At 55.1% G+C, this 26679-nt stretch overlaps 2 protein-coding genes across 10 annotated transcripts in view; one reads left to right on the top strand and one right to left on the bottom strand.

Annotated features, from left to right (window-relative positions):
• Positions 1-12534, bottom strand: part of Map3k11 (mitogen-activated protein kinase kinase kinase 11) — a 14239-nt gene extending 1705 nt beyond the window's left edge. Inside the window, exons 1-11 of one of the 3 annotated variants that reach the window (XM_021151599.2) lie at positions 12467-12534; positions 11744-11779; positions 10269-11567; positions 5998-6178; positions 5689-5837; positions 5427-5602; positions 5084-5327; positions 4536-4649; positions 3855-3990; positions 3685-3776; positions 208-588 (exon numbers count right to left, since the gene is read on the bottom strand). In XM_021151599.2, the coding sequence (XP_021007258.1) occupies positions 208-588; positions 3685-3776; positions 3855-3990; positions 4536-4649; positions 5084-5327; positions 5427-5602; positions 5689-5837; positions 5998-6178; positions 10269-11010 (2215 nt within the window). In that variant the 5' untranslated portion in view covers positions 11011-11567; positions 11744-11779; positions 12467-12534. Of the gene's footprint in view, positions 1-207; positions 589-3684; positions 3777-3854; positions 3991-4535; positions 4650-5083; positions 5328-5426; positions 5603-5688; positions 5838-5997; positions 6179-10268; positions 11568-11743; positions 11780-11973; positions 12111-12394 lie in introns of those variants that run through there. The other 2 variants (XM_021151601.2, XM_021151600.1) reach the window with 2 other exon arrangements.
• Pcnx3 (pecanex 3) overlaps positions 12332-26679 on the top strand; it is a 23617-nt gene continuing 9269 nt past the window's right edge. Inside the window, exons 1-22 of one of the 7 annotated variants that reach the window (XM_021151597.1) lie at positions 12332-13244; positions 13591-13778; positions 14109-14208; positions 14321-14360; positions 14461-14556; positions 14763-15890; positions 16296-16419; positions 16500-16678; positions 17093-17183; positions 17561-17696; positions 19414-19535; positions 20584-20737; positions 20981-21013; positions 21239-21410; positions 21509-21619; positions 22032-22123; positions 22266-22375; positions 22572-22677; positions 22799-22891; positions 23023-23173; positions 24793-24937; positions 25241-25418. In XM_021151597.1, coding sequence (XP_021007256.1) covers positions 13092-13244; positions 13591-13778; positions 14109-14208; positions 14321-14360; positions 14461-14556; positions 14763-15890; positions 16296-16419; positions 16500-16678; positions 17093-17183; positions 17561-17696; positions 19414-19535; positions 20584-20737; positions 20981-21013; positions 21239-21410; positions 21509-21619; positions 22032-22123; positions 22266-22375; positions 22572-22677; positions 22799-22891; positions 23023-23173; positions 24793-24937; positions 25241-25418 — 3702 coding nt within the window. In that variant the 5' untranslated portion in view covers positions 12332-13091. Of the gene's footprint in view, positions 13245-13590; positions 13779-14108; positions 14209-14320; positions 14361-14460; positions 14557-14762; positions 15891-16295; positions 16420-16499; positions 16679-17092; positions 17184-17560; positions 17697-19374; positions 19536-20583; positions 20738-20980; positions 21014-21238; positions 21411-21508; positions 21620-22031; positions 22124-22265; positions 22376-22571; positions 22678-22798; positions 22892-23022; positions 23174-24792; positions 24938-25240; positions 25419-26679 lie in introns of all 7 variants that reach the window. The other 6 variants (XM_021151595.2, XM_029472460.1, XM_029472459.1 and 3 more) reach the window with 6 other exon arrangements.

Here is a 26679-nt window from a genome sequence, read left to right as displayed (position 1 = left end):
GGTTATAGCACCTAGCCCAACCAATCAATAGGAGTCTATCACCATTAGGGAGATTTCTGTATTTCACAGCTGAACCTAGAGCTCTACCAACAGCCACAGAGCCTAAGAATCTGGTTTGGGTACCAAGTACCTGCCTGTGGTCCTCTGAGTTCCCTGCCATTCTTCTCTGATGGCCTCTATCTCCCCATCAGCCTTTGGGTCACTCACCACGTGTCTCTTCCCGCCGAGGGCTCTTGGCTGATGGCTGGCCAGAGGGAACACCTAGGTCTAGCAATAAGGGTCCAGGAGTGGGTGGGCCATGGGCATCAGGTGTTGTTTGTGAGAGGCGGATGAGCGGGGTGGAGGGCAGCTCAGGTGGGCAGGATGAGGGCATCTGTGCAGGGGGTGGTGCTGTCGGGGACTCCCCGCGTTCACGGCTCAGGCCTCCTGGAGGCTGCAGATCTCGGCCAAGGCCTAGGGAAGCCAGCAGAGCGGTCCCCCGTAGCAATGCACGTTGGATCAGTTTAGGCGTCCCAGAGCTATTGCCTCGCTCCGTGGGCCCGGCCCTCCGTGGCTCCTCTGGCTCGGGGCTAGGCCTTGGAGGATTACCTGCGAGTATCAGTGACACAGTTAGAGTGAGGCTAACATGTCTGCCAGGAGAGCATCCTGCGTGGCTTTAGAACAAGAACCAAGTTCTGCTTCCCAAGGGCAGCTTCCTCAGCTCTCTCTCTCCAGCGGCTTTTCCTGGTCTGCTGAACCTTCCCATCACACACATTCTGCCTTTAAACAGAAGGGTCTGGGGCACGGGCAACTGTCAGGAGCAATGCCTGGAAGTCGCTGATGGAGAAGACAATCCTCCAAGCTGAACAGCTCACTTCATCAGAGTAGCTGTGACTTCTTGCAAGAGACCCCTTGCCTTATCAGGCTTGTTTGTGGTCCTATGTAAGAGAGGTCTGGAAGGGTCACTGGGCCTTCAGCTGACACTCTTAGGTGCTCTCTTCTGTACCTCCAGCCAGCTGTCCTGACAGTCCTTCACTGCATAGTTTCAAAGTCCTTCCTGCTCTAACCCCTTCTGCCCTTCCCTTCCTTGTGCCAGGCTCCCAGCTGACCAGTCTGGAGTTCTGGGTTGGCTGGAGAAAGACACAGAAGGCTGGGCAATGTGAGCTTCTGCTGTGAGCAGGATTTAGCTCTGAGTTCTGTTGGCTCAGGGAGCCCTCTTTTTAAAAAAAGTAATTTATTTGTATGAGTATTTTTACCTACATGTGTGTCATATCATGCATATTATCATACATGCCTGGTGCTTACAGAGGCCAGAAGAGGGCATGGATCCCCTGAAACAAATTAATAATAAAAACGTAAAAAAGAAATCTAAAAATATTAAAATAAGCAAGAGAAAAATGACAGAAGAAAGGGAGAGTGGAGACTGGAATCCAACAGGGTGAGTGGCAGTTCCTGAAGTGAGTTCTGAGGTCCCTAAAGTGACTTGTCCAAGGTAACTTGCCTAGAATTTAAAGTTGCCTCTAAGCTCCCTGGATGTCTGAGTTATCGACCCTGCTACAGAGATGATGCTAGCGTGAGAGGCTTGACCAGGACATGAAGCAAACTTGCTTCCAAAGTGCTTTGGGTTGGTGAGTGGCTCCCGGCAAAACCCATTAGGCAATTTCCTGTCAGTGCAGGCTGACTGCGGGCTGCCCAAGAGCAAATCACAGTCATCAGGTTCCCAAGGACAGAACCTCTATCTGGGGATAGGGTAAGCAAGCCTCAGTAGTGGTCTATGCACCCCTTGTGAGACCCCATTCCTTACTCAGCCAGCTTCCTGACTGAATATTTGGAAGGCTGAGGTCAGGTATCATCACAGACCCTGATGGCAGCAAGAGTACAGGCTTGGGCTAGGGAACCACAAGCTTGGTCAGCAACTAGGCTGGGCTGGTGGCACCATCTCAGATGAGGGACCAGCTGGAGAGGTATGGGGTCTAAGTCTTGTGTCTTCTTCTGGGACCTCAGGGAAGGCACAGCCAGAAGGCCTGGCAGGACATGACAAGGACTGGGTTTCCAGGACCTTGAATGCTCCTTTGGTCCTCCTGACCTGGTCCATTCAAGAACAAATGCGATCGATCCCCTTGGTCTTCCAGTTTTCAGTTCAGCCTTCATACAACAGCCAATTGTGGGCTACAACTGCTGGAGCAGAACACGTGGGAGCTGGAGAGATGGCTCAGTGGTTAAGAACACTGGCTGCTCTTCCAGAGGACCTGGGTTCAGTTCCTGGCACCCACAGGGGGGTCACAGGCATCTGTAATTTCAGTTTCAGGGAATGCGATGCCCTCTTCTGGCTTCCACAGGCAATGTAGACATACAGTGTTTAAACACACATTCAGAGAACACATATATACATATAAAATAAAACAATAATTAAAAAAATGTCTTAGTAGAGGGCAGCTCAAGGGCCTGCCTCTAGATCAGCTCAACGCAAGTTCAAATCTCTGTTCTGCCAGTCCCTACAGTGAACCACTTAACCTCTCTGTACCTGTCTTCTCTGTAAAAAGGAGCCAATGGTGACATCTACAGCAGATAGGAGAAAGTATTTGCTGTAAGGTGGAGGTGATGGTGATGTGTGTGGGGGCTGACTCGGCCCAAATAAACAGTTTGATGAACAGGGCTCTAGCCTAAGAGCCACTAAAGTAGGGTCTAGGGCAGTGGTCCCCAACCTTCCTAACACTGTGACACTTTAATATATAATTCCTCATGTTGTGGTGACCCACAACCATAATGTAAATATCTGTGTTTTCCAATGGCCTGAGCGGATCCCTGTGAAAGGGTGGCTCCACCCCTAAAGGTGTCATGACTGACAGGTTGGGAAGCACTGATCTAGGCTCTACATTCTGCTGTGTGCAGTAGGTAGAGCTGGGACCCCTGAGGATGCTCTAGGTTGGTATAGGGTACCCCAGACAAACCACAACTTTCTTGACTATGTGGAGACTAGGCAGCGCTGAGCTGAGCTGAGCCCTCATCCTTCTGGTGGTGGAGCCCCACTTAGCTTCCTGAGTGGTTTGTGGAGAAGGACAGCTTCCCCAGAAACCCGCTGAGACTGTGGAAGCCAGGGCTTCTCTGGTTTGAGACCTTAGCTGGGGGTCTGAGGTAGCTTACTCCCCTCTTAGCCTCACCTTCTATACCTAAAGTGGGGAGAATAATATCTCCTCCCTCGGGAGTCAGACATGTTGTCTCCCTCCCAGTGAGGCTGTTATCACCACAGAGAACAGAACAGTCCTGAGCACCCCCAGAATCAGATGAGGGTCCTGAGTCTCTTCCTGTCTCTTTATCCTCTCTGCTACCCGTGGGCTCTCCAGAAGGGACTGTGAAAAGCTCCGTGGAAGCCATTAGCATGGCCCCCCTCTCCTCTTCTGGATACCAGTGGAAGAAACCGTTCCGTTTCTTGTCCTTTCCAGAGCCTCTTGAGGGTACAGTGCTGCACAGGGTCCTAAAAGTCCTCGACAGGAGGACCAGTCTCCAGAAGCCCTGAGGCCTCAGGTGAGGCCACTTCTGTGGGCCTGGAGGCCAGACCTGGGGACCTGGGCTCTCCGGCTGGTTCTGCACAGCCTCAGCTTTAGTTTCCTGGTCTTGAGTCCCTAAGGCATCTCGGTGCGCTGGCTCAGAGTCTACTCTCGTGTCCCCAGAAGAACTCAGCAAGATCATGAGCTCCTTACTCACCGTTGAGTGCTGGGGGAGTAGAAGGGGACCCTAATGGGGACGAGTCGTCTGAATCTAGGTACCACGTGGCTTCATCCATGCGGGACCGTCTCCTGGAAAGGGAGCATGCTTGTGAGTCTTAGGGCTCTAAAGAGTAGAACGCCAGGGGTGTGGGGCGCTGAGGTACTTACCTCCCATTCTGGGCCTCCCCAGGCTTGGGGGAGCTGGGGCCCCAGGCCCAGCAAGCACGCCTCTCTCCATTGCTTGAATCTTCAAGACGTCTGGGGGACTGGCGACCCCAAGTCTGGCCTGATTCTGTAGGTTCCACTGTAAGGGAACCACGGTCAGAGTCTATCCTTATCCTAACAGCTAGGATGGGTGGGTGGGCGGGCTTAGGTGGGACAGGTCCTGGGCTAGCAATGAGAATGCCTGAATTTGTGCTCTGCCACGTACTGGCCATGTGGCAAATTATTCCTTTTGCATTTCTCACCGACTAATAATGCACTAGAATTATTGAGTTAATATTTGCAAAGCATTCAGGAAAATAAAGAATATATGACCAAGTGCAGTGGCACAGGCCTTTAATCCTGGCACTTAGGTAGATCTCTGAGTTCCAAGCTGGCCAAGGCTACAAAGAAATGAGCCCCACCCCCACCCCCCAAAGCGTGATAGAATACAATTACTTAAGGGGGAGTGGTTTTTGGAGGGAACTTAAAGGTAAAAGTCTAGAGAAAGGGGAGGGAAGCCTGGAAGCAGTATAGTGAGGAAACAGTAGAAAGTAACAGGGGTATGGTCAGAAAGGCCGATCCATCTCTAGACATCAGGGGAAGTTTAGGGGTTGTGGGAAAGGCAAGGCTGACCAAGTTTCTTACACTGGATGGCTCGGAATCTAGGGAAGGTGGGCGAGTCCCCAGCCCCAACCTCGAACACGTTTCTCCTCCGATCAAGGCCAGGAGAGGCTTGCACAGTGATGCGGTGTTTGAAATCTGGGATTTGGGAAAGGAAAGGTTTTTAAGGACACACTCAAAACCACAGGGACCCTTAGGAGGCTCCCAGGCCTCTCCCACAGTGGCAACAATAGCTGTGTGGTTGGGGGTGCTTCAATACATTCCTGTATCAAGGCTTTGAGTGGTTGGCACCCATCACCAGCACAATCTGGTAGAGAAATAAGTTTACTGTGTGGGCAGGCCGGCCCCACCCTCTTGTCCTCAGAACTCTTCCGTGCACCACTGGCAGCCCGACATGCAAATATCTGTCAGGGCCCGCTCAGAGACGGAAAAGAAAATCCCAACCCGAAATAAGCCCCTCCTTATTCCAGCTGGTCAAGGCACCAAAAGGCTAAACCAGAACTCCAGCGGGATCACACACCCTGGCGCCAACAGCCAATGGCAGAGAGGCGTCTCGGAGCCCCGCCCCTTACCCAGGGGCATGCTGATGCGTTCTCCGCCGTCCCTCGCTCGGAGTTTGCTCCGCTTGAAGGTGCCCCGGCGGCGCCGCACGTGCGGCCGTTCTCGGTCCACCTGCTGCAGTAGCAGCGTCAGCTCGCGCTCGAACACCTCCAGCTCCCACTGCGCCAGCAGGTGCTCGCGCCGTCGCAGCTGCTCCGCCTGGGACCGCTGCTCGCGTGCAGCGCGCGTCAGTTCCTCCTCGCGGCTCAGTAGTTCCTATGCTCGGGAAGAGTGAAGGAGGTGGAGTTAGCTAGGCATTGACCCAGACCTCCCACCTTACTGTCTACCCCACCTTGTCTCCCCCATTCCTCTCACCTTTTCCTTGGCCCGCAGCTCATCAAACAGGCCCTGGATCTCGCGTTTCCAGCCTTCCTGCATGGAATGGAAGGAGTCCCGTGGCATCTCCCGCAGCACCTGCGCCTCTAGAGCTTCCAACTGCTGCAGGATGGAGGCGAAGTCGGGCCTGCGGTGGGGGTCCTGTGCCCAGCAGTCTAATGGGTCAGGGTAAGAGGTCTGTGAGCATTTGTGTCTGGGCCCAGGAGTTCTGCCCCTCACCTCCCCAGCCCCATCCTCTTACCAGCCATGAGTTGTGCAAAGGGCTCAGGGCAGGTGGATGGGATGGGTAATGTTAACTTGTTTACAGCCACACCATAGGCTACCGCAAGACAGTCGATGCCACGGTAGGGCACCTCCCCAGTCAGCAGTTCCCACAGCAGCACTCCAAAGCTGTAGGGGAGACAGAGATTTGGATAGTCACCTCAAAGCAAGGAGGAATTGAATGGTTTTGGGTCCTAGATTCTACCTGCCTGACCACCCCTGGGCTTAAGCAGCCCTTCCTTCTCACCCTCTGTAGCCCCACACTCTCCAGTCCCAACTCAGGCTGTACCTCCAGACGTCGCTGCCCTTGGAGAAGGTGGAGGCCTTGATAACCTCGGGAGCCATCCAAGCATAGGTGCCCGCAGCACTCATCTGGGTGGTTTTGTGCCACTCTCGGGCCAGGCCGAAGTCAGTGATCTTTAGGGTCTTGTGTTCCATGTCGTCACCCTCGATGGGCTGCAGCAACAGAACTGGGGAGCAAGTGGAGCAGGATTGTGGGGGTGGAAAGGAGAAGAGCGCAGAGCAGAGCGCATCTCACAGTCATCCTGGCCAGGTACTGACACACAAGTGGCTGGTGAGGCGCTGCCTTGAGAAGTTCCCAGCCGGGGTGGGTGGAGACTTGACTACTCAGGTGACAAGCAGTGCCCATTTACTGGCAAGACATTACTAAGTTGCTGCCTCTGAGTACTAGAGGCCAAATTTTTAGTTAGTTCTACTTAAAACAGATAAACTAAACCAAATTAAACAAACAAAACCATGAATTATCATCATTTCACAGGTGAGGAAATAGCAGGGACCTGACCAAGTCACAGCAAACAGATTCTAGTCAGCCTAGGGCTCCAGAGCTAATGCTCTAGCCTTTCCCTAGCACGGAATGGATTAAACACTGTAATGTGGCCGTTTTCAGTGTTGGTGGCTCTGCTTTCAAGAGAAACCTGAGGTAGGCATGGTGGCATATTCCTTTAATCCCAGCACTCAGGAGGCAGAGGCAGGTGGATCTTGGAGTTCAAGGCTCAAGGCCAGCCTGATCTAAAAATGGAGTTTCAGGAGAGCCAGGGCTACACAGAGAATCCCTGTCTTGAAACACACACACGCACACGCAGAGCGAGCGAGCAAGCAAGCAAGAGAATCCTGTGTCTTGCCACTTTGCTGAGGCAGGAGTATGAATCGGAACTTAGGCCAGGGAATGGGAGGGAAGCCCTTAAAGAGCAAAGGTCTCCTCCAGGAGGTCACAGCACTGTGACCATCACACCTCTCACAGCAGAAGACTTCAGAAGATGTCTACAGCAGGAGTTGGGTGTAAAGAGAGAGGGAGGGTGAAGGTTCTGGTCACACTTGGCAGGGGTGTTTAGCTTTGGTCCAAGTGTGGCTACCACTCTCGGAATAAGATAGGCAACATCTTAGCAAAATCTTGCCAGGATAAAAACAGTTCAAGTGAGCAGCAGAGTAGCAGGGGACCACGTCTGAATCCTCAAGGGCCCATCAGTGGTGAGCAGTGCCTTCTGTTTTGAGCATGTGGCAGGCACGCCCCCAGCTCTCTTACAGGCTATCAGTCAGGGCTGCAATGGGACAGGATAGGTACTGAGTGTGAGGAAGGGGGAGGGCATCTATGTGGCCAGGTGAGCCAGGAAGGGCTTCTTGGAGGAGGACTCACACCAGGTTTTATCTTCGAAGGCCTGAAGCCATGACCCATTTCACGGGTGATTTGGCATTAAGGCCTGACCCCTACCCACACCATCTGTTCCCAGGGCCTCTTGTTTGTGACTCTGTTTCTCTCTGCAATGCTTCAGTTCTGGTGCTCTTCAAGCGCAGACAGACTCTGCCACCTCTGGGCTGCCTCCATCCACTCCAGACTCCCACCCCCTCTTACATGGCAATACAGCAATGATGCGCTCTACCCACTGTCAACATACCCTGCGTGGCTCTTCTCTGCCCCCACTCCTGGCAGACTTCCTTCCAGGTTCTCCTAGTTCAGAGAACGGTGCTGACTCCTCCCACTCCTCTTTTGCACTGGGAGTGAGTCTGGCTCCGATAAGGCCAATGTACCTCACAGGTTGTCTAGGAGTTTTAGACCAGTTCAGACATTTAGCCTGGGCCTGACGTGTGGCAGAACTCTTCTCAATGTCTTTCGGCGTAGACATCCTGTGCTCATGTCTGTCAGAGCCCACTCTTGCTCTCCGCCCTTAATCCTAACTTCCGCCCTCCAGCCCCAGGTCAGCCTGCCAAAGGCAGAAGGGACCCGTTGTTAGGCCTGTGCAAGCTCATCTCAGGAGGAACCACAACAGGCTGGGGCAAGATGGGAGAGAGCACAGGTTCTTTCAGGAGCCAGGACCCACCCTCCACTGAGGACTTGCTCCTGCCTCCAGCCTGGTCTCTAGCACACATGGTTGCCCACAGACAGGCAGAGCGCACTCTGCATCGTGTTCTTAGGCAGGGAGCCAACCTGCCTCTTTTCTCGTTGTGGAATCTGAATTCTGGTAAGAGGCAGCACTTGGTGTCTCAGGCCTCTATCTGCAGCCATTCTGCTACCTCCATCTCCGCTCTGGGTTTTGTCAGGCACCTCACCTCTGCATCCTCAGCTTCCCCTCCAGCTTGTTTTGCATCCTGCCTGGGTCCTAAGTTATTGTTGTGATGCTTGATGGAGACCTTGGGCCTGGGAGGTCAGGGGCCACACAGAAAGGCTGCAGAGCTCAAAGCTTGGGGCAGCTTCCCAGTCATCTCCTTACTGTCCCCCAACCCCCTCCTGGCCTTTGTCAGGCTAGGGAGTAGCCTGGCCAGCTCACACCTCTTCCGCTTTCCTCTCATGGTCCCTACTTCTCCTTTCTAGGAGGCCTGGGCCAACTTGGGGGGATATTCTTTGGGGGCAAATTGGGGGAGGTCAGGTCCAGGCCGGGTTGGCTGGTCAGTCCTGTGACTCGTGGGCCTGGAGAATTCCCCCTTCTCTTGCGGCCAGGCCTCCTCACAAGGCCCCCATTGTCCAGGAAAATCATGCCATTGTTTCCTGCCTGATTCTCCCCCCCCAGCCCAGGGACTCCCCCCACCCCAATCCCACAGACAACTCGGGCCTAGGACTGGGTCTGCAAGGTTGGATGCCAGGCTCAGAGGCTGAGGGCACCTTGCCTGCCCTTCACCAACACCCAGACTCTGAGAGGGAAACAGGGGAACTACGGCCTGGAGGGGGGCAATCCCTGGCTCCTTCCTCTCCCGAAACCCCTCCACCCCCAGCTCTTTCCTCCCTTGCAGGCAGCTGGGCCAGGGAGGGAACAGAGCTGGAGCTGGGGCAGGAAGCCAGCCCAGGGGCAGCAGGAAACACAGGAAGCGGTGTGGAGGGTGGGGAGCAGGGGCCTGGACTATTGTTCCATTTTTTTCTGGAAGGAGAACGGAGGAAAAACAGAAGACAGGAGCCCCCACCCCCTGGGCCTTCGGGGAATCCCCCTCAGGCTAGTGGAGGCAGCATGTGTGGGGGTCCCTATATGCATTGGGCCCACCCATTCTGCTCTTAGATGATAGCGGGTGCTCAGCTGGCATGGAACTGGGTCCCCTGGCTCTGCTGCTGGTTTCCTCTGGCCCCTGTTTTACAGTAGCGGAGGCCAAGAGGCTCAAAATGTCCGTGCTGACGCCCCTAAGAATCTCTCCATTTCCTACTGTTCCCAGTCCATGCCCTCTGCTCCGGCAGACCCAGGTCCCGCTGTCTCCACATTGCTGGCCTCTGCCTCTGAGCCTGCACTGTGGTCAGGCCCTGCCCAGACACCCACCCAACCAAGTACTTCACTAAGTGCTGCCTGTTTTGGACTGGCCTGAAGCCTGCCCACTTCAGGAAGCTGTCTGAACCTGTCACCAATTTTTCCTGGGCCTATGACAGGCAGCGAATGGGAGTCTGAGATAGTGAGAAATGGAGTCTCCCTTCATATTTGCATCCCTGGCCTGGGGACCCACTGCTTGCAGGGCATCCTGGGTCAGGGCTTCTGAAGGTCCTCAAGCTGCTCTGGTCTCATTGTTCCCATTCTAGGGAGGCTGAAACTGAGGTTCTGAGGTGAAGTAATTGGCTGGAGAACATGTAGGCAGGAAAGAGTGGGATGGAGCAGCCTTAGTCTCTGAGCAGGGAGGAGGGTCTTCCCTGCTGACATCTCTGTCCTGAGGGAGCTGCCTATGGGAGAGGGAGGGAAGCAACACCACGTTTGTAAATCTCACAAGGGGAAGGCTGGAGGAGCAGCTTCCAGAAGACTTCCCTGAGGTGGTGACCACGGTAAAGCAGGATGCTGAAGGGCCACCTGAGAGAGCTCAGTTTTGAAAACTTGTCGAAACTTCAGCTGAAGACTGGGACTAGGGACTTCCAGGATAGAGGCAGAACTCGGCCAGGTTCCTGGGATTCCTGTTTTGGGGTCACTGATAGGCCATGGGTATTCCCTGGACATCTAATACTTCTCTCAGGAAGGAGCTCGTGAGGCCAGCATCTCCCTAACTAGGCTTAGCTGAGCTAGGAGATGTGTGCACCTGGGCCTCGGCTGGGCCGTGCTCCGAGCCTCCCCGTGCCCATGCTTCATGCCCCTGGAAACTCACTGTTGTTGGACTTCAGGTCTCGGTGTATTACAGGCACCAGAGCCTCACAGTGCAGGTAGTGCATCCCTCGGGCAATCTGCACAGCCCAGTTGACCAGCACGTGGGGGGGCACACGCCGACCAGCCAGGGCCCGGCTAAGAGGCCCACCAGCTGCATACTCCATCACCAGGCATAGGTTTGGCTCCTCCAGGCACACAGCTTTGAGGGCAATGATGTTGGGATGGGCCAGCATGGCAAAAAGCCGGGCCTCCTGTCGAACACTCTCAGCTGTTACACTGATGTCCTCATCAGGGTCCTGTCGGGCTGCCTTCACAGCCACCAGCTCCCCTCGCCAGCTGCCACGGTAGACCTTGCCGAAGCCACCGATGCCGATCACCTCCTCCAGTCGCAGCTCCTGGAAGCTGGCCACCTCACAGGGGGGTGGGCCTCCACCCCGAGATACATAGTTGGATGGAAAAATGCCCACCTGGCCACCCACCTGGCCCGCCCACCAGCCCTCATCTCCTGAGATGGCTGCATCCCTGGACAGCACCTCCACACGGTCGCCCTTCCTCAGGGCTAGTTCGTCCTGCCCATTGGGCTCATAGTCGAACAGGGCTGTCCAGACAGGATTGGCATAAGCTGCTGTTGCCTTCGGAGACCCCTCCGGCCGGACTCCACCGGTACCCCCGCCGCCCCCACTGCCACTGCCGTTCCATGACCCCAGCGGGCTCTTGAGGAAAAGGTTCTTCAAGGGCTCCATGGCAGGGAGCCGGCGTTGGAATGTGTGGGGGACCTTCTTCGGGTGCCCGTGGTATCCACCCCCGCTGGCTTGTGAGGCCCTAGAGCCGGAACCTGGGCATCTGGGCCCTGGCCCTCAGCCCCAGACCCACGCCTCTCTGGGGAGCCAGGAGTGTCGCCTCCCGGCCCCCCGCATCTCGGGCTTCTGGAGGAGGGCACCAAGGGCAGTGTGGTCAGGCTGGAGGGGTGGGGCCCACTGGCCTCCGGCGCCTCACCATGGCTGAATTGGAGCGGCAGAGTCCCTCAGTCCCGAAGTAGTCCTGGGAACCTGGCTTCAGCGCCCGCCTACCGTAAGGTGGGGCCTGCCAGGGTCAGCGCCCGGACTCTGGTTGTTGTCTCCAGGCACAAGAGGTAAGAGAAAGTCCGCAGTCGAGCCGAAGCTACCTCTTTTGGGCTAGTGCCTTTGGCCCCGACAGCTCCGACCCCGGTCCCTTCTTCCTCCTCCCTTTGTACTTTGGCCCCGGGGGCGGGAGGCAGAGGTGGAGGGTGGAGTTTCACTTTTTTCCGCTCTTCTCCCTCCTGCAGGAAACAGCATCAGATGACGTGGGCGGGTTGCACCGCTCCCCTCCCGGAGGCTCCCGGCAGCTGTGCACGGGAGTTCCCGGGGAGGTTGGCCAAGAGAGGTAGAAGGCGGGCCAGGTAGTTCCTCCCGCCTCCCCCGCCCCCAAACACACCGGCACAACTCTAAGCCTTACGTTAGGTGCTCCGCTGCTCAGGGTCGAAGTGGATCTCTGCAAAGACAGAGAAGAATCCTTGTGTCTGAATTCTCATCAGCCAAATCACCCTTGTGATTGCCTCAAAACCCAAATCTGGTCTTGGCTACGAAGTTGCAGAGCTCTTTAAGATTCGTTCTTTCCTTATATGAAATAACAAGTGCTAGAGGGAGATGTGAATAGAGAAGTTTGGGACTTCAAAATCGGCTTACACTTGAAGCTCTTGGAACCATTTAAAATTATCTTCCTTTCACCCGAGAGGCAAAACCCTGAAACTGTCGTTCAGAACTTTGCCCGGGATTAGATTCAGAGTTGAAGGGCCTTCAAACAACTTCTTCGTTAGTTCATCGCTTGTCCTGTGTCTATCACTTTAAGAAAGCCTATGTCATCCTGTTCGACTACTCAGGCCTGATCAGGATCACTCTCTGCTTCGGCTAAGCTCTGACCCGGAAGTAGAGACGTAAGCCAAGCGACGACCAAGATTTACGGTCTCGCACTAGGAGAGGCGGCCCAAGTCGGGGGTGTGACCCGGTAACGCAAACTGAAAGTAGCCGTGAGGAGTCCCATCCTCCAGCTTTTCCCCGCCTCCTGTAACGCATTGGAAAAGCTTTGCGCCAGTCATCAAGTCGTTACCCAATGGCGACTCATCCGGGCGTCCCGATTTTTGGTGGCTCTAGAATTTGACTGCGCGCGCGCCTAAGATACCTCTGCATCCCGTCACTTCGCTACTTCTCCGCGCTTGCGCACTTCTGCCGCCAGGTTTTCCTTTTCCGGGTCCCAACAGGTTCTAACGGGCGCATGCGCCAGTGCAGGCTGGCAGCTCGCGGCTCCTTCTTCCGGCCTCCCCTTTGCGCCGGCACCGGTAGAAGCGGGGCGAACGCAGAGCCCCAAGCGAGTGACCTGCGACCCCGGAAGTGGACCTCAGGGTCCCAAGGATTTCTCCGGTCCGGAGCCAAGGGACCTATCACTGGCACTCCGAGAGCACCTATTCCACGCCCACCTCTGGATGCCGCCGACGGGTGCCCAGCCCTTGCCCTGCGCCTGCTTTCAGGCTCGGCGCTTTACAACAGTTCTGGGCCACCGGAGGGGACCCAGGCCCCGCCTCTGATGCAGTCCCACCCCAGTATACCGGCCTGATCCGCTGACTGCCTGGGTCGGCCCCGCCCCCTGCCTGTGCCCTCACCCTACCAATCCCCTCCCCCGTCGGGGGGGAGGCCATGGCGTGAAATCTAAATCGGACCCCGGGACCCTCGGGCGCCAGCGGGGCATGGGCCGGGGGCCGCCCCCATGAGGGTCCCGGGAGGAGGGCGTGCGCAGCAGCGGCTGGGCCATGGGGTCTCAGGTGTTGCAGATCCTGCGCCAGGGGGTGTGGGCCTCGCTCACTGGGGGATGGTTCTTCGATCCGCATCAGAGCACCTTCTCCAACTGCTTCCATCTCTATGTCTGGATCTTCTTGCTCATCTTTCCCTTCTTGCTGTACATGGTGAGAGGCTGCCACCACCTGTAACTACGGCGAGAGGGAGGGCAGTCTGGAGGGATGGGCGTCTTGAGTCCTGGGGCGGGGAGTGAGGCGAGTCACTGTAGAGTTTACTTTGGTTTTATATAGAGGAAAGACCAAGTCTTTTCTGCATGGAGTGACCTTGAGCGCCTCATTTAATCTACCCGGTTAAACAGAGGGCTACCCCTAACAGGGCTCTTTGTACTGTTGCATGAAGGGGTGATGAAGTATTGTAAACCGATGAATCCTAGTTCTTTACAGGGGTGGCAGGTACACCCTCAAGGCAGCAAGGGTTTTGTGAGAAAGGACCCAACTTAACTGTCATCTCCAGGTCCTGCCCCCCAGCCTGACAGTGGCGGGAGTGTACTGCCTGGTGGTAGCTGTCATCTTTGCTACCATCAAGACTGTGAACTATCGCCTGCATGCCATGTTCGACCAGGGCGAGATTGTGGAAAAACGCAACTCTACCATGGGGGAGCAGGAAGAAGAGGCTGCCCAGGGGGAGAGCAGTCTCCCAAGGTGAGTGGCTGTGGGCTGTGTCAGGGATTGTCGTTTCTCTGTGCTTGGGATTGTGGCTGTGGCTGTGTCAGGGATTGTTGTTTTTCTCTGTGCTTGGGGTTGTGGCTGTAGCTGTGTCAGGGATTGTTATTTTTCTTTGTGCTTGTGGTTGTGGCTGTGTCTTGGAGGATAGAGAAGGCTGAGGGGACAATGGCTCTAAGTACTTGCTGTAGTCAGGGTTAGAGCAGTAGAAGGGAGTCTCGAGGAGGAAGGGGTGTTACGGATGGCGAGAAGAAACCGTAAAGAGAGCGCAGCTGAGAGCTTCTGCTCAGCTCTTCTTCCTTTTTGCAGGGACCCTGGTGTGGAGATGACCGTGTTCCGGAAAGTGAGCTCCACGCCCCCTGTACGCTGCAGTTCCCAGCATTCTGTGTTTGGCTTCAACCAGGTTTCGGTGAGTAGGCTTCCCTCTCTGCTGTCCTGGGAGTCAGCCCCTGTTGTGGGCCTGTTCCCAGCCTGCTCCTCACCCTGCATGTTCATTTGTCCTCTCTCCTCTGTCTTATCAGGAGTTGCTGCCCCGGATGGAGGATTCTGGGCCCCTCAGAGGTAGGTGGCTGCTGTTCTGGGCTGGGTGGTGGTGGTGTGGCGCAGGCTAACAGAAGAGGACCCCAGGGTCATTGTGACGACTCTGCTGATGTGGTTATAGACATCAAGGAGCTGGTACGGGAACAGGGCAGCAACAACGTGATCGTGACCTCTGCCGATCGAGAAATGCTCAAGCTCAGCTCCCAAGAGAAACTGAGTGAGTGGGCAGGGCTGGCAGGCAGAGTGGATGTCTTGTGATGACATCATCCCAAAGTTGGCTCCATGTGGTGCTCCTGGATGGGAGCACCTTGTTGTTCCTCTTGTGCCTGTACCCTTGGTGGGAAATGGAGGTTGTGAGGTCCCCTTACACCAGTCCCATTGCCATATGCCCTTTTCTCATCTTGTCTTTCTTTCTTCTAACAGTTGGAGACCTTCCCCAGACACCCCCAGGGGTTGTTCCAGGCCCCTCTCTCCCCAGTACAGATTCTTCCGAGCGTTCTCCCATGGCTGGAGATGGTGTCCCCTGGGGTGGGAGCAGTGTGGCTGACACTCCCATGAGCCCTTTACTGAAAGGGAGCCTCAGCCAGGAGCTAAGCAAGAGCTTTCTGACCCTGACCCGGCCTGACCGGGCCCTAGTGAGGACCAGTAGTCGGCGGGAACAATGTCGGGGAACTGGAGGCTACCAACCCCTGGACCGGAGGGGCTCAGGTGACCCCATGCCCCAGAAAGCTGGCTCTTCGGATTCCTGCTTCAGTGGCACTGACAGGGAGACTCTGAGCAGCTTCAAGAGCGAGAAGACTAACTCTACACACCTAGACAGTCCCCCTGGTGGGCACGCTCCCGAGGGCAGCGACACAGACCCTCCTTCCGAGGCTGAGCTGCCTGCCTCCCCAGATGCTGGGGTCCCCTCAGACGATACACTTCGTTCCTTTGACACAGTCATTGGAGCAGGGACACCACCAGGCCAAACGGAGCCGCTCCTAGTTGTGCGGCCCAAGGACTTGGCCCTGCTTCGGCCTAGCAAGCGGCGGCCCCCCATGCGAGGACACTCCCCACCTGGTCGTACCCCAAGACGGCCCTTGCTTGAGGGCTCAGGCTTCTTTGAAGATGAAGATACCAGTGAAGGTAGTGAGCTGAGTCCAGCATCCAGTCTCCGGTCTCAGCGCCGCTATAGCACTGATAGCTCCTCGTCTACTTCTTGCTACTCCCCCGAGAGCTCCCAGGGTGCAGCAGGGGGTCCTCGGAAGCGGCGGGCCCCTCATGGGGCCGAAGAAGGAACTGCTGTGCCCCCTAAGCGACCCTATGGGACCCAGCGGACGCCCAGTACTGCCAGTGCCAAAACTCATGCCCGTGTGTTGAGCATGGATGGGGCAGGGGGTGATGTCTTACGGGCACCCCTGGCGGGCTCCAAGGCTGAGCTGGAGGCCCAGCCAGGAATGGAGCTGGCTGCTGGTGAGCCTGCTGTGTTGCCTCCTGAAGCCCGGAGGGGACCTGCTGCCAACCAGCCTGGCTGGCGGGGGGAGCTGCAGGAGGAAGGTGCTGTGGGGGGAGGTGAGTGTTGGCCCCAGGGGCGAGGGCGAGGAAGACCCGGAGGCTTGAGTTTGGGTAAAGGGCAGACTGCAGCAGACCTAGTCAGCATCGGCTTCTCCTCCAGCTCAGGAGGAGATGGACTTGTACTTGGTGGTTAAGACACGTGGGCCACACCTCTTGGCTCCAGGCCCCATGGGTAGCACTGAGCCTCTGTTCCCTGCGGACATCATCTGCCCAGCAGTGGAGGCAGGGCAGATGATTGTCATTCTCATTTCCAGATGAGAAAACAGGCACGGATGGCTAGAGCTGTGCTGGCAGGGCTCCTGAGACCAAGTGTCGCTGCACTCAGTCTAACCCTTAGCTCCATTCTGGAGCACCTGTCCCCAGCCCAGCCTGTCACTTATGCTTGGGCCTTCTTTCTGACAGCACCTGAGGAAACAGGTCAGCGGGAATGCACAGGCAATGTGAGGAGGGCTCAAGCTATCCGGAGACGACACAATGCAGGCAGCAACCCTACGCCTCCAGCCTCTGTCATGGGCTCGCCACCTAGGTGAGCATCTGCCCCATGGCTACAGTGGAGAAGGGCCTGCTGGCTGTACCTAGTGCTGACTTAGGGCTTCCCCTGTCCAGCAGCCTGCAGGAGGCTCAGCGGGGCCGGGCTGCTTCCCACTCCAGGGCACTGACTCTGCCCTCCGCTCTGCACTTTGCCTCTTCCCTGTTGCTCACCCGAGCTGGCCCCAACGTCCATGAAGCCAGCAATTTCGATGACACCTCTGAGGGTGCTGTGCACTATTTCTACGACGAGAGTGGTGAGCCCTTCCCCAGCCAGCCCAGCACCTCTCGTGTGCTTCCCAGAGGCATCTGTGGCTGCCCACCCACCCACAGCACTGTTGGGTCAGTGATTTTCCCCCCCCCCCGCCCCCTCCCCGGCCCTGTAGCAAGTGCTGTCCGACGTCATCTTTGTAGCATCTCTGAGGTGTGGGTGTTGTCATTTCTGCTTTGCTGATGAGGAAAGCAGGGCACCCCCGAGCCATAGGCTGAGTTAGTGGTAGAGCAAGCCCCACCCAAAGCAGGCTGACCGGAGGGCCCTTCCTACCTAACACTTGGTCCCCAGGGGCTGGGCTGTCACGACCCGGGACATACCACAGGGCTCCTCCTTGTTCGTTGGCCTTGATGCCCTTGTAGTCTCGGACCCTGACGGTGCTGCTGTCCCTCTGCCCCAGGTGTACGGCGGTCGTATACCTTTGGCCTAGCTGGAGGTGGCTACGAGAACCCTGTGAGTCAGCCAGGCGAGCAAGCAGCCAATGGAGCCTGGTGAGTCTTCAGTGGGCTTCTTGTGGGCCCGGCAGGCTGCGTTTCTGAGAACGTTTGAACCTAGTGCTCTTTGCTCTGGTGGGGCAGCGAAAGGCTGGGAGGGGAAGACAGTAAGGAGACTGGGCATGAGGTCCTACAAGGCTTCCAAGTCTCCTAGGAAGCACAGTACTGACTTCTGGGAGGAGGGCAGGGGAGTACAGCTTTCGAGTAGGCCTGGCCTGCGAGAGATACTTCTGCAATCTGCTTTCTCCTGACGCTGGTGCTCCTGATCCATGGGCACTCCAGCAGGCATCCTCACCTTCCTGGCCTTGACTCCCGTCTCACCAAGATCCAGGGTTTGTCTGTGCCTTTCACTCCCATTGCTCCTATGTCCACAGGGACCGTCACTCACATTCCTCCAGCTTCCACTCAGCTGATGTGCCTGAAGCCACAGGAGGCTTGAACCTGTTGCAGCCAAGGCCAGTGGTTCTTCAGGGTATGCAGGTGCGCAGGGTGCCCCTGGAAATCCCAGAGGTGAGGAGCAGCTTTGAAAGGACTGTATGGGGCAAAGTGCATGTATCAGATGACTAAGGCTGGTCTAGGTAGATAGCCTGCCCAGGTATCCCAAGAGGGATAGATCACTCTGAGGAGGAACGTGGGGAATGCCACTGTGTCCCCATCTTTAATGGCTCGGTAGAGGAGCTGAATGGCTCCTCAAGTCATACGTTCATTTTCTCTGTAAATGTGCCTCTCTGATCTCAGAGCAGGAGCAGATAGCAGGATAGAGGGTATTTCACAGTGATCCCTGCAGAAGGGTCAGTTCAGTTTGTCCTGTGCCCGAGGCATTACCTGTTAACACTCCTTACAGCAGCAGCAGCATGGTTACTGATGGTGTCCTTTTTTTTTTAATCTCCAATTGTTTATCACTAATACAATCCTTCCAGCCGTTAACAGAAATAATAGGAGTGCATAAAACATGACCTTGACTATCGTCCCAGCTTCTCCAGAGGCTGAGACAGGATACTATATGAGCCCAGGAATTGAAGGCCAGCCTTGCACTATAGAGGGGTTCTGCCTCTATTAAACTGTATATACACCCAGACCTCAAAACAAAGTCTCTACTCTATACCTGTTCTCAGAGTTCAGAGAACAGTCCTGAAATAGAACTAACCCAGAGTAAGCTAACACCTCAGATCACAGATGGACGTCCACCGTGGCTGGGGTGTGTGAGTCTCTGTGAGGTAGGGGGGACTGAGTCCTGGCTAAGCTCTCTATTACCAGGCTACTTTCCGAACCTGAGACAGAATCTCACTAGGTTGTGCGCTGGCATCAACCTCACTCTGTAGCACAGGTGGCCTTGAATTTGGAATCCTCCTGACTCAGCCTCCCAGTGACCTAAGATGATTACAGGTCATTGCTGCCAGGCCTGGCTACTCTCTTGGCTGTTTATTTTATGTAACCATTATGTGGAATTGACGGCATCATCCTTGCAATCTAGTAGTAACTTAAGGGCCAGAGCTGGGCATCTTTGGGTTCTCCATTGTATCCTGCAGATGGTGTGTGTGTGTGTGTGTGTGTGTGTGTGTGTGTGTGTGTGTGTACACGCACGCACACGCGCTTACATACAGGCACATCACAGTGTACATATGTAGGAGTCAGTTTTCTCCTCCCACTGTGGAGTCCAGAGATTAATCTCAGTCTGTCAGTCTTGTGTGACAAGTGCTTTTACCCTTTGAGCCATCTCTACAACCTATAAATGCTTGTTGAATGAAGGGCACATCCAGCCAAAAGAGCTAAGTGCTTTTCTCGGGGACACACAGCTCTAGCCTGTCCTCTGAGCCAGATGTTCTGTGTTCCTGGATGGGCTTGTCACAGCGACAGTGGTGGCTCCATCTTAGAGGAGAATCACTTGTGCTAGGTCCCAAAGGACAAAGTAGACTTCATTGACTATTCTGCCTGGGTTGAGAAGGCAGGCATAGGATTTGGTGACTCTGGCACCTGGCAACCTAGAACAACAATCCAGGAGTGTCCTAGGGACCCAGAGTAGGGAGCGAGCCTTTGTGGTGAGAGTCACAGCAGGCCTTAAGGTCACTGGGCAGCGGTGCCCCGATATGCTGAATTACGTGGGCAGTCAGCAGCACAGCGTCGGGGGAAGGGTGATGTGAGATGGACGGGGTGGTGGGGCTGATGGACGCGGCTGTGGGGACTGCAGTTTGACCTGCTGGACCAGGACTCCCTGCACGAATCCCAGGAGCAGACACTGATGGAGGAGGCACCACCCCGGGCCCAGCACAGCTACAAGTACTGGTTTCTTCCTGGCCGTTGGACCTCTGTGCGCTACGAACGGCTGGCCCTGCTAGCTCTGTTGGACCGGTGAGTACCTACAAGTACTAGTTCCTGATTCCCAGACAGTGCTGGAACTCTGGTCTTCCAAACTCTAAACTTGTGGAGATGGTCATGCCATCAGAGACCCTGAATGCCTCAGTTGCTGAGACTGTAGTGGGTTCTTTGTTGTTTTTGGCTTTTGAAAAAGGGTATCATAGACCAGGTTGGGTTCAGATTTGCTATGTAGCTGAGGCTAACCCTGAACTTCTGCTTATCTTGTTTCTACCTACCATGTGCCAAGGCTACAGGTGTGCACTACCGTACCTGACTTGGTTTCTGTTCGTTGTTTTTTAGACAAGGTCTCATTTGTATCCTAGACTTGCCTGAAATTCACTCTGTAATTCTAAACTCCCAGTGATCCTCCTGCTTCATTCAGCCTTAGAGGTTGTAGTGGAGGTGGGAACCACCCCTCTGCTGCAATGGGCTTCTTTAGGCTGCAGAGGAGTTTAAAGGGGTGGGGTTCATTAGTTACCCTTCCCTTGAAACCTTTCTCAAAACGGAGTGATCCCTCACTGTTCCCCCACTCCAGGGTCAGTGTCTTTCTTTCTCTTCTATTTACTTGAGTGCTGTAACCTAAGTACATCCATAAACATGGTTGTCTCAAAACCTGTCCCGTTTTCCAGAGGGGAAAGCGGTCAGAAAGTCAGATAAAGACGCCATCAAGGCAATGGGCCTAGATTCCATATCCTGGCTTCCTGTCCATCCGTCAAGTTTCACTTGTGTGACTGGGGACTGCCCATGTACACATCATGGTCCTCATGCTGGGTGGACACCATAACTCATGTCAGCATGAGCAGGAAGTGGACGTGGCCAGGAATAACATAGCCTTGAACTTTCGGTGTCTGGATGGCCAAAGACAGCTCAGGGCAGCAACAAGATGGTTTCTCGGAGCAAGTGCAACCTGTCCTCTTCCCCCTGAGGTCAGAGGTTTGGCTTTTCAAAGCCCAGAGGTGTATCTTTAGGGCAGAGTCCTGTCTCCCCAACTCCCCTTAGAGACTGGGCAGGAAGCTGTGCCCTGACTCCCATGTCTCTGCAGGACACGTGGGATAATGGAGAACGTTTTCGGTGTTGGATTGAGCAGCCTGGTTGCCTTCCTGGGATACCTGTTGCTGCTCAAGGGCTTCTTCACTGACATCTGGGTCTTCCAGTTCTGTCTGGTCATCGCCTCCTGTCAGTACTCCCTGCTCAAGGTCAGGCCTGGCTCCCCAAATCCACAACTGTCCCGGGCCACCCGCTTCCCCTTGTTTCAAGTCTGAGGGGACCTGGTTAAGGTCTCCTGTAGCCAGCCACCCATCTGAACTGTACTGAGGCTCAAGACAGTAGAGGGTCCTGCCTTGGTCACTTACTACTGTCCAGTGGTGGGACTGGTCTGAGTGTCTTCCCTTTTTTGTGGACACCAGTACTTGTTGCCAACATAGCCCTGTCTCTTCCAGAGCGTGCAGCCTGATGCAGCATCCCCAATGCACGTGAGTACCTGCAGGGTGATGCTCTGGCCAGGAGGCCCTGGGAGGGTCTGAGACCAAATTTGAGACCATGGTGGGAGAGGGGCAGAGTTCCTCACCACCCGCTTTGCTCCCATCTTCCCCAGTTTTCCAGCTTGGATGTGGTCAAGTCTGGGGCATGTTGAATGTGTGGCATGCCCCAGGGAGGTCATTGGGGAAGGCCCAATTCCTCACTGGCCCACTTCCTAGGGCCACAACTGGGTGATTGCATACAGCCGGCCTGTCTACTTCTGTATCTGCTGTCTGCTCATCTGGCTGCTGGATGCCCTGGGGACCGCTCAGCCCTTCCCACCTGTCTCTCTGTACGGCCTCACACTCTTCTCTGCCTCTTTCTTCTTTTGCGCCCGAGATGTGGCCACTGGTAAGGCAGGGCAAGATTGACCCAAGGGAGTGAGTCTGGAGGGTGGGCCCAGGAGAGGCTGGCAGGCTAACTGGTCCTTCACTCCCTGCTCCTGACAGTATTCACCTTATGCTTCCCGTTCGTCTTCCTCCTGGGCCTCCTGCCCCAGGTCAACACGTGCCTCATGTACCTCCTGGAGCAGATCGACATGCATGGCTTCGGAGGCACAGGTACGCTGCTCGGGAGGGTCTGCCCCAGAGGGTCTGCCCCAGGAGGGTCTGCCCCAGGAGGGTCTGCCCCCAGGAGGGTCTGCCCCCAGGAGGGTCTGCCCCAGGAGGGTCTGCCCCCAGGAGGGTCTGCCCCCAGGAGGGTCTGCAGCTCTGGTTCTTACAGAGCCTTTTCCTGCTTCTGGAGTTTGGCTGCAGGGCCCCATCCTGCCTGTCCTCTTTTATCCCCTCTCGTTTTCTTTCCCCCCTCTTCCCCAGCAATGGTTTTAGCCCAGAACACTAGAAGCTCTGAAGGCCGAGTGGAGGAGGGTGGTGTCATGGGAGGTCTTGTGGGAATGGAGGAACAGTGGGACAGTGTGACAGGGTGAGACCCATAGGTCAGAGCTGGGCTTCACCCATTTCTCCCTGCTTCCAGCCGCCACCAGCCCACTCACTGCGGTCTTCAGCCTCACGCGAAGCCTGCTGGCTGCTGCCCTGCTTTATGGCTTTTGCCTTGGGGCCATCAAGGTATGGGTAGTCTACAGGAGCTGGGCATGCTGAGCCCCGTGGGGTTGTTGGGACAGGTCTGTGAAGTGGGTTCAGCAGTGGCTTCTAACATACGACATCCCTTGTCTTCCCCAACCTGACCAGTGTGGGTTCTCTCTTTTAGACACCTTGGCCAGAGCAGCACGTCCCTGTCCTCTTCTCAGTCTTCTGTGGCCTCCTGGTGGCAATGTCCTACCATCTGAGCCGGCAGAGCAGCGACCCCACCGTTCTCTGGTGAGTTCTGCCTGTGCCTATCTGTGCATACAGAGTACTCTCTGAGTGTGTGTGCTTATCCATAAGTACATGACAGAGTGTGTGAATATGCACACCTGGAACTTGGTCAGTCAGTGCATGCACCTGGAACTGACATTATCTGTGTGAGGTAGGGACATTAGTGTCTGTCTTGGCCTCTGACTCTTCTTCCTTTCAGGTCTCTAGTCCGGAGTAAGCTCTTCCCTGAGCTAGAGGAGCGGAGCCTAGAGACGGCCCGGGTTGAACCCCCAGACCCGCTGCCAGAGAAGATGCGTCAGTCAGTGGTAAGAGCTGGGAGCTGATGAGGGTGTGTGCATATGGGGTTCTGGCAGGTCTGGGCCTGGGAAGGCCATGTGAAGCCATGTAGTGGGCAGTCAGGCTGTCTCTCCTGGCTCTGCTCTGCAGCGGGAAGTCTTGCACTCCGACCTGGTGATGTGTGTGGTGATCGCCGTACTCACCTTTGCCGTCAGTGCCAGCACTGTCTTCATTGCCCTGAAGGTTTGTATGGTGTAGGTAGCCCCTCTTGGTATGGATGAGCGCCTACTGCACTTGAGAGCCCCTCTGTAGGCCACACCTACCCTGGTGGGCTGACCATGCTGAATTGAGCCCCTTGCCTCTCCCTTCTGCAGTCAGTTCTGGGCTTCGTGTTGTATGCGCTGGCAGGAGCTGTGGGCTTCTTCACGCATTACCTGCTGCCACAGCTGCGCAAACAGCTCCCCTGGTTCTGCCTCTCACAGCCTGTGCTGAAGCCACTGGAGTATAGCCAGTATGAAGTGCGAGGTGAGTACCACTGGGCCGGGCAGAGTCAGGCTGGAGGGCATCCCAGTGAGAAGTGTGCTTCTCTGGGCTGCGGCTGTCAGTGAGCACCTGCTACTTCAGCCCCCATGCCCATTCCTCTCCCTGCCCAATGCAGTCTCTGCTGGACTCCAACCCTGTGCACTGCCCTTGCCTTGCTTCCTGCTGTCTCTAGTGGAAGAGGAATCCAACATTTTTAAAAGGAGTTTAATGTTTTGAATTGCCACCAGTGGGTCAGAGCCATTTATTGCTTGTTGCTGGCAATATTTAAAAATTAAAAAAAAAATACACAGGCTGTATTCAAAAATATTTTCTGGGCTGGAGAGATGGCTCAATGGTTAACAGCACTGACTATTCTTCCAGAGGTCCTGAGTTCAGTTCCCAGCAACCACATGGCGACTCACAAGCATCTGTAATGGGATCCGATGCCCTCTTGTGGTGGGTCTGAAGACAACTTCAGTGAACTAAATACATAAATCTAAGAAATAATAATAAAATAAATCTTCAAATTTTTTTTTTACATTACATACATCTTTAATCTCAACACTTGGGAAACAGATGCAGGTGGATCTCTGTGAGTTTGAGGCCAGTCTCATCTACATAGTAAGTTCCAGGTCAGTCAGGGTTACATAATGAGATCCTATTTCAGGACAAACAGAAGGTTGGTATGGCTGGAGAGATGGCTCAGCGGTCAGAGCTGGCTCATAATCTGCTGTTAACTCCAGTTTGAAATCCGATGCCCTTTTCTGGCCTTTGCAGGCACTGCGTGCACATGGTATAGGCATTTATGCAGGCAAAACACCCATACACGTACAATTTTTGTAAAATGCTTAGAGCATTTGGTGTTTTAGTAACAGAATTTTGGGTGCGTGCGTGTATGCACTCCCACTGCACACATGTGGGGTTAGACACCGCCTCCTGGTTTCTCTGTTCCACTCTGCTCCTGGGAACTCATCAGTGTCAGTGGCTGACGAACCCTCGGTCCTTTCTGAATGAGATGATAGCTTTTTCCCTCTTCCCTTCCCTCCTTACACCCCTCCTCTGAGCCCGTCTTCTTGCTCTCTCTCAGATTCATGGCCCCCTTTTTTAAAATTGTTGTTACACATACAGGCTAATCAGTCCAAATACTATTTGTTTGTAGCCCTTGTTTTTCTCAAATAATGGGAAATTTTGCTTCTTGGGCCAGCGTCTCTATCTGTTTTCCTTTTGCTGCCTTAAACCAAGAGAGCTTCCCCCTCAGAAGGCCTGCAGTTTGCTGTCATCCCAACCCCTCGGCCTATTCAGTATGACCTTTGCCTACCTCTGGTAGGTGTCTAGGAGGTTTTTTGGTCAGCTTTGTTTCTACAGACAGTAAGACCAGCAAAGCCCTGTTCTCCAAGCCTGTGACATGCTAAGTGGCATTTAGAGCCCCTTCCTGTTGGGCTCTTCATCCTCATTCAGAGCTGTTGGCAGTATTCCAAAGTCTCCAGGGACCGAGGACAGCATAGCTGGTTTGCCCACCTTCCTGGGTGCTTTCCGGCCCTGTGGTGCCTAGTCCTCTGGGCTCCAGAGAGGCGCCATGTTGCGGGCCACATGCTGGCTGACAGCTTGCCTTCCTGTTCCAGGCGCTGCCCAGGTGATGTGGTTTGAGAAGCTCTATGCTGGCCTGCAGTGTGTTGAGAAGTACCTCATCTACCCTGCTGTGGTTCTCAATGCTCTCACAGTGGATGCCCACACAGTCGTCAGCCACCCAGACAAATTCTGCCTCTAGTGAGGACCCCTGTACCCCACCCCTGCTGTTGTGTGTGTATCCTCCTGTGATTGCCACTGAGGGATGGGTAGGGCCTAAGACTGGCAAAACCCAAAGCTGGATGCCGGCACTTAATGAGCTGTCAGTTGGAGCAAATGTGTCACTGTTTAGCCCATTCAGAGGTACTGCCCACCCCTGACAAAAGGGCTGTTCTAGTAGATAGCAGGTGCTGAGGGTGGCATTTAAACCATTGGTGAGAGGTGTGTGTCTGTGCCCACCCTACCTAAGGCCCTGCCATGTCTGAATGCCTGCCCCACCCACAGCTGCCGGGCCTTGCTGATGACTGTGGCAGGGCTGAAGCTGCTGCGCTCGGCCTTCTGTTGCCCACCCCAGCAGTACCTGACCTTGGCCTTCACTGTCCTCCTCTTCCACTTCGACTACCCGAGGCTCTCACAGGGCTTCCTGCTTGACTACTTCCTCATGTCTCTGCTCTGCAGCAAGGTAAGCTGCTGGTTGACTCAGACCCAGGCTAATGAGCAGACAGAACAGAACTGTTCTATCAGAAGGGGAAAATGTGTCCTGAACCTGCAGCCTTGTAGACCCGGATTGCTGTAACTGTGGGCTTTCGCAGTGGCCTGAGGGAGCGATACCTCCAGTTCCCCCTGCAGAGAGCAGGTTGAAACTTTGAAGGGGAACTTGCTTCAGGCCCTCCTGGGAGTTGGTGGCCAGTCAGACTTCACAACCACTTTGCTCAGAATCAGCCAGATCTGCCTGACCTAGTCCCCTGGGTGTTCTGAGCTCTGCCTCTCTGCTGGCCAGTGTCTTGAAGTTGGGTTCCGAGCTGAGAGTGTTCCCCAGAGCCGAGAGTGTTCCCCAGAACTGAGATTGTCCTTTAGAGCCTGGGTGTATTGCTATTCTCTTGGGTTGTGGGATTGGGGGTCACATGGAACAAAGGACCATTCCCCACTTTCTGAAGGCCTACCACCTGCCATTGTACTGGGCCCCAATTGCCCTTTAATGATTTCCTCTTCCTTGGCTTTGGTTTGCTGGCAAGCTTTCATACAAGGCACCCTTCTGCTTTCTTTACTTTGTTACTAGAATTTGAATCCAGGGCTGTGGGAGTGCTGGGCAAGGATCCTACCGCTGAACTCTTCCATCAACCCTCTTTGACTTCTTGCTTTGAGATAGTCTAAGTAGGCTCGCCTGAACTCACTCTATAGCCCAGGCTGCCTCGAAACTTGTGACCCTCATAAATATCTGGAATTATTAGAGAGCTGACCCACCAGGCTTGCCTTAGGCCCTTCTAAGGGCAGGGCCTAGGGTCATCTCTTGAAATCCTCACTAATGATTAAGTAACAAGATCAGAGCAAGTCATTTGCCTTCTCTGTGCTGATCTGACCTGGGACTTTCCAATCTGTGGACTAGGGAGAGCAGCAGGAACCCCCCCAAGGCATCATGGGAGTTAATGTGGACTAGGGAGAGCAGTAGGACCCCCCCCCCAAGGCATCATGGGAGTTAATGTAGACTAGGGAGAGCAGCAGGAACCCCCCCCAAGGCATCATGGGAGTTAATGTGGACTAGGGAGAGCAGCAGGAACCCCCCCAAGGCATCATGGGAGTTAATGTGGACTAGGAAGAGCAGCAGGACCCCCCCCCAAGGCATCATGGGAGTTAATGTGGACTAGGGAGAGCAGCAGGAACCCCCCCCCCCAAGGCATCATGGGAGTTAATGTGGACTAGGGAGAGCAGCAGGAACCCCCCCC

This window comes from Mus caroli, chromosome 19 (genome assembly GCF_900094665.2).
Source record: "Mus caroli chromosome 19, CAROLI_EIJ_v1.1, whole genome shotgun sequence".
NCBI lineage: Eukaryota > Metazoa > Chordata > Mammalia > Rodentia > Muridae > Mus > Mus caroli.
Note: the sequence above shows the minus strand (reverse complement) of the source record. Positions and strands in the feature narration are given on the sequence as shown.